The sequence below is a fragment of the Hipposideros armiger genome, unplaced genomic scaffold (assembly GCF_001890085.2).
Source record: "Hipposideros armiger isolate ML-2016 unplaced genomic scaffold, ASM189008v1 scaffold_922, whole genome shotgun sequence".
In the NCBI taxonomy this organism is placed as follows: Eukaryota; Metazoa; Chordata; class Mammalia; order Chiroptera; family Hipposideridae; genus Hipposideros; species Hipposideros armiger.
Window position 1 is genome coordinate 377,343 of NW_017732272.1, and position 5,810 is coordinate 383,152.

At 34.1% G+C, this 5,810-nt stretch overlaps 1 protein-coding gene across 1 annotated transcript in view; it reads right to left on the bottom strand.

The window, feature by feature from the left end:
- Nucleotides 1-6: 6 nt before the first annotated feature.
- Nucleotides 7-5,810, bottom strand: part of LOC109375255 (C-type lectin domain family 7 member A-like) — a 35,238-nt gene continuing 29,434 nt past the window's right edge. The window contains exon 4 of the mRNA XM_019630542.1: nucleotides 7-510. Within this exon, the coding sequence (XP_019486087.1) occupies nucleotides 378-510 (133 nt within the window). The 3' untranslated portion in view covers nucleotides 7-377. The remainder of the gene's footprint in view (nucleotides 511-5,810) is intronic.

Consider the following 5,810-nt stretch of genomic DNA (forward strand, 5'->3'; position numbering starts at 1 on the left):
TGTACTCTAGTGGCAATTTTTAAGGACAAAAAGCAACTCTGGTAGAACCAGAAATTAAAATCTCCTTGAAACACCAAGGATTTGTGGCTAATCCTAGGTAAACACCAAGTCAATGGTAGAATAAAAATTCAAGTTCAGCTGTCCTGGCTCCATTTCTAGGGCTGTTAATCAGAACATGATACTGGCCTACCACTAGTGTTATGTACAGAAATCAGTCTTTCCATCCTGTTTCTCAGCTAAGATTAAAGTTGGCGTAGCTTTCTTGATATTTTCAGCATTGATTTTGATATCAAATATTTCACTTTTCTGTTTTGTTTTCTGCCTTTCTTACTATCTTCTTCACTTCTCTCTGCTCCACCATGCCAATTCCCCCATTTTTACATCGACAGCTTCTTCTCACAAATACTGGATGAGGGCAAACTACAAGGTTGGTCATAAATTACTGAACTGTGAATCCATACACAATTGTGAGATGAGTTTTCCTGGGTAGCAGTGGTTATGATTTGAAACCTGTTAAAATAAAATATAGTGAGGTATTTAGAACAAACATAATGAATACTGTCCACTGTGTACACAATGCTAAAACAAATTGATGATGCTATTACTGAAAAGTTTCTAAAGTGCGTATATTGTTGGAAAAGGAAACTTAAATTTAGATTGTATTAGTTCTCAAATGGTAAAAGAATGGCCTTCACATTAATTATTAAGGGATAAAAAAATTTTTTAAAGAATTTTAAGGCATAACTATTTCTTAAAGAAATACTACTAGTTGCATAAAAATAAATAAAGCTTCCTACAAAAAGGTAAAGCCAATTAATATTCTATCGGCAGTTCTTTTCTTATCTCTTGACCTCTTACCTAGAAGTATATTTATCAAATAAAACAACAGTTTAGTGAAATTGTTATTGGGTATATTTAGTGAGTAGAGCAAGATGTATTGCTCAAAGGGATGTAGAACTAAATGAGGGATTCTTTTTGAAGGCAGGGCAGACAACCCTGCGTGTTTTAACGCATCCTGAAGGCAGAATCCTATTAGCATGAAATGATAGACAATTATGATAGTTACCACGGGTAAGTGGAAGCATGGCTCTGTTCTGCTTGCTCTTCAGCCTCCTGCTGGAGCAGTGTCAATTACTCAAGTTCACAGGACATCACCAAGCCTCAGTGTGAAAGCTACGGTCTGATATTCTTTATCTTGTGCATCTATCTGTCTCTTCTTGGCTCTGAGCTTGGTGGATTGAAAGAATTCTTCTGTAGAAACAACTAGACTAAGGACATGAAACAACTTTGATCCAGTCCTCAGGGAGAATTCTGACTAGTGTTCTCTAATTAGTTTTCTTCACACCCAATAGTGTTTTGGATAGGTTAAGTTATTGCCACCCAGGAAACCAAGGCATTGTAACATATCAAAATGTTAGTTTGGGCCCACTCTTGTGACTTTAGAAAGAACCCACTAATCATATGTTTAAAATAACAGAAGCAAACTCAAGACAAAAAAGTGCTATAGAAAAGTTGGGTATGTATTTTGTCAGGATTGTTAATGAATTTACTGTGCTTGTGCCAGTGGCAGTAAAATATTAAGTGGTGTAAAAATCAAAATGTCATCATACTCAGCAGTTTGCTTTAGTCATACCAAATGGTGCCCGCCAGAGCAAAAGAACAGCCACTCTGTAAACTTCAAATTAATTCTACAAACATTTAAGATATACTCATTAAGCAAACATCAAAAATAATCAGACATAAAAAAAATCAACATGAATGAAATATAGGAGGAAAATGTAGTAGAAACAGACATACATGAATATAACACATTGGGATAATCAAAGACAAATGTTAAAACTATACTCATTGTATTCTAGGAGTTAAAATACAATGTTGAGAATGTTGGAAGTAAGCTAGGAATTATAAATAGTGATGAGGTAGAATTAGAAAGTACTAAGTTGAAATTAAGAACTCACTAAATTCACTAAATAATATTTAAAATTTTAATGGATACTTTTAACAGCAGAATAGCAACAGGTGAGAAAAAATAGTGAACTGGAAGATATATGAGAAGTAAATAAATAGATTAAAGACAAAAGGATAAAAAAGTATATGAAAAACAAATAAGACATAAAATACTGTGAATGGGTTTATAATGCATATAACTGGGATCCCAGAAGAAGGGAAGACAAGGACAAAGCAACATTTTAAGCAAGAATGGCTGAGAATTTTCCAAAGCTTAAAAGAGACATCAGACTTAAAATATTTATTAACTTCAAACAGCTTACTTTTCAAAAACAACAATAAAACAATAGAACACATTACAATAATACCTTTGAATGGCTGGGAGGAAAAATTTTAAATGTTTAATTTTATACCCAATGAAAACATTTTTTAGAAAAGTTGGAATAAAACAATTTTATACAAACAGAATTCAACTCTAAATTTTCAACTCTAAAGGAAATACTAAAGAGTATTCTGCAAGCTTAAAGAAAATAACTCAAAATGGAAGGTAGGAGAGGCAGAAAAGAATAAGACACAATGAAAACCATAAAAACTTGAGAGAATCTAGATGAACTGACTGCATAAATCTACACGTCTACAGTTTTCTAAGGTTATATTTTTATTGAATCCACGATGTCATCAACTGTTGATGTACCAGTTATTCAATCTAATATAGTGAAATAAATTTATCAAAGATAGAAATTTAAATGAAAACCTGACAGAAGTTAGAAAACAAAGGACTATTTTGGTGATGCAATAAATGAAAACTTAAAACTACCGAATAGAAAAGAATAACAATGAAAAGTGCATGTCTCAATCTTACCACCAGGTGGAAGATAGGAGGAAAAAATTATATCCCTTGAGAGTTTAACCACAAACTGGTACTCATACAGTTCTATCCAAATCCATAATACCAGTCAGTGTATTGGGGAAAAAAACAAACAAAAAAACATTCAAGTGGAATGTTTAATTTAAGTAGCCTCAGGTTTGTGGTGCTTCTCTTTGGCAAAAAAAAATTGCTAATCCTTCTTGACAGACCTCAACTTCAGTTCAGGCCTACAGTGATTATAAAAGGCCAGCAATTTGTCCTAGTCAAGACATATGCCAATTTTAGACATCGTAAATTGGAAAAAATACGTGTCAGCAATAAGGTATGCAAAAATAATAGCATGTAAATCGAAGAGGGAGTACGTAGAGTAAAAGAATATTCTAATATTTTTATATTGCCCAGGAAGAACATAAAAAGGCCAATTAACATTAGACATGGATGAATGAAGAATACTTGCTGTAATCTCTAGAGTAACTGGTAAAATATTAGTAAAAGAGTAAATTCTAAACTAATGTAAGAAAAGGTGGAATAATAAAAAGTATTAAGTCAGTCGAAAAAGAAGGAAGTAAAAGAACACTGAGTGGGCCATTACCTGCAAGATATAATAATTCTAAGTCTATAGTCTATACGCGTCTAATAATGTGGCTTTCACACATCAGCTAAAATATTTGCAGAATTGTAAGTAGAGCCACAGTGGAAGATTTTCATATAATTCTCTCTGGATGGGAAGAAGCAGCAGCTAAAAATAAGAAACTTCGATCACACTGAGTATGTTCTCCTAGCATGATGAAATTATGCTGAAACTTAAAACCAAAGGATAACTATAAATACAGATGTTTATAAATTAACAAATACATTTTGAAGTAACTCATAGGTTAAAGCACAACTCATGATGCAAAATAGGAAGTATTTTGAACTGAATGACAATGAAAATACATTAAAATTATAGCCTTAAATGTACATATTTGAGAAAAAGAAAGAGTGAATTATGGGAGTCAAGCATAAAAAATGTTGGAGAAAGAATAGCAAATTCAAGACAAAGAAACTGGTTGAAAAGAAGTAATAAACATGAGAACTGAAACTAATGGAAAAATAAAATTTAAACACAGATAAAGGGAAAGAGAATTAACAAAACCAAAACTTCTTTCTTTGAAAAGATTAATTAAATTGGAAAATACACCCACTGAGAATGATGGGAAAAAGAAAAAAAAAGCTGCACACACAAACACCTCTATAATAGAAACTTAAAAGGGGAATATAATTTTATATTCTGCAGATATGAAAAGAAAAATGAATGACAATTGCAGTGAGGAAGATTTCAACACTTTGTGATGGTTAATTTTATGTGTCAACTTGACAGATCACACCCACATTAAACATTATTTCTGAGAGTGTCTGTGAGACATTTTTGGATAAAATTAGTATTTGAATCAATAAACTCAGTAGAGTAGATTGCCCCTTCCAATGTGGGTGGGCATCATCTAATTCACTGAGCATCAAAATAGAACAAAAAGGTGGAGGAAGAAAGAATCCATTCCATTTTTCCTACTTTGTGAGCTGAGACATCTCAGCTCATGTCATTTGTCCCTGTCTTGTCACTGGGTTTTACACCATCTGCTCTCCTGGTTCTCGTTCCTTCATACTTAGCCTGAATTACACAACAGCCTTTTTGGGTCTCCAGTTTACAGAGGGCAGATTGTGGGATTTCTTAGTCTCCACAATCCTGTAAGCCAATTCCTCGTAAAAAATATCCATTCAAAAATTCTTCCTCATTGTGTATGTATTTGTTAGAGCTATCAGAGAAACAGAACCAATAGGAGATCTATATAAATCTCCTTCTCTGGAGATGCTTGGCTAGTACATACACAATGAGGAAGAATTTGTAATCATGGAAGCATGAAATATGTTGAAAGTAGCTTGTATTACACATTTACTATGTGCAAGACACTATGCTAAGTGGTTTTACTTTTATTTCCCTCACCTCAAAATCCTGAGAGATAGATACTATTTTTAGTTTTATTTTTAGATGAGGAAGGAGGCTCAGATAGGTTAAGCAACTTAGCCATTTTCACACGTGAGTGGGCCAGTCATGGACTCAAACCGAGACCTGACTCCAAAGTCCATGCTCTTAAGTACAGTTTTATACTGACCAACTGTGAGTGCTCCATACTGGACAACTTCAAATAGGTGCTAGATGCCCTCCTGGTGAGAAAGCTGAGGGAACACTTGCGTTGATGGCACTAGATGGCCACTCAGTTCTTTGTAACTATGAATCCTCCACCACCCGTTTTTTCTCCTGGCTCACTTTTTCTTCCTCCCCAACACTATTCATCATTCTCTCTGTCTTTCTTATATATGGTCAACAAATCAGATTCTTAACTGCTTGACATGCTCTCACCTTTCTGAGAAAGGGTGTGAGCCTTTCTCTCTCTAGATACTTACAAGTAAGAAGAGAACATTGAGCCATCCTCCCAGAGCCATGTTCCATTAGTCTGATGGCGAGAGAGCCCTAGCCAAAATGATTCAGTAGGTTTGAAAGAACTTTGAGTTTCTATAAATTCCTGTAGGGAAACAAACACAAATACACGTCAAGGAGAGATAGAGATAGAGATAGACAGATATAATAGACAGAGAGAGACAACAGAGAGAGACTCTTACATTGAGAAAGAGACAACAGATTGAATGACCATGCTGCAGGGTGCATGCATACACTGGCATCAACCTAACAAGAAGTGCCAATTCCTTTTTTTTTAGCTTTTTTTTATTGTGAAATGCACATTTTTTAAAATTAGTTTCCACTGTACAACACAGTGCAATAGTTATACTTTTTACCCCTCAAAGTGACAACCCCTCCATCTGCCGCCCCACTTCCCCCCTGATATCATACATATATATTACAATTCCCGTGACTCCACTCCCACACTATACTCCACGTCCCATGACTATATATATTCATGACTATATATATATATATATATATATATATATATATATA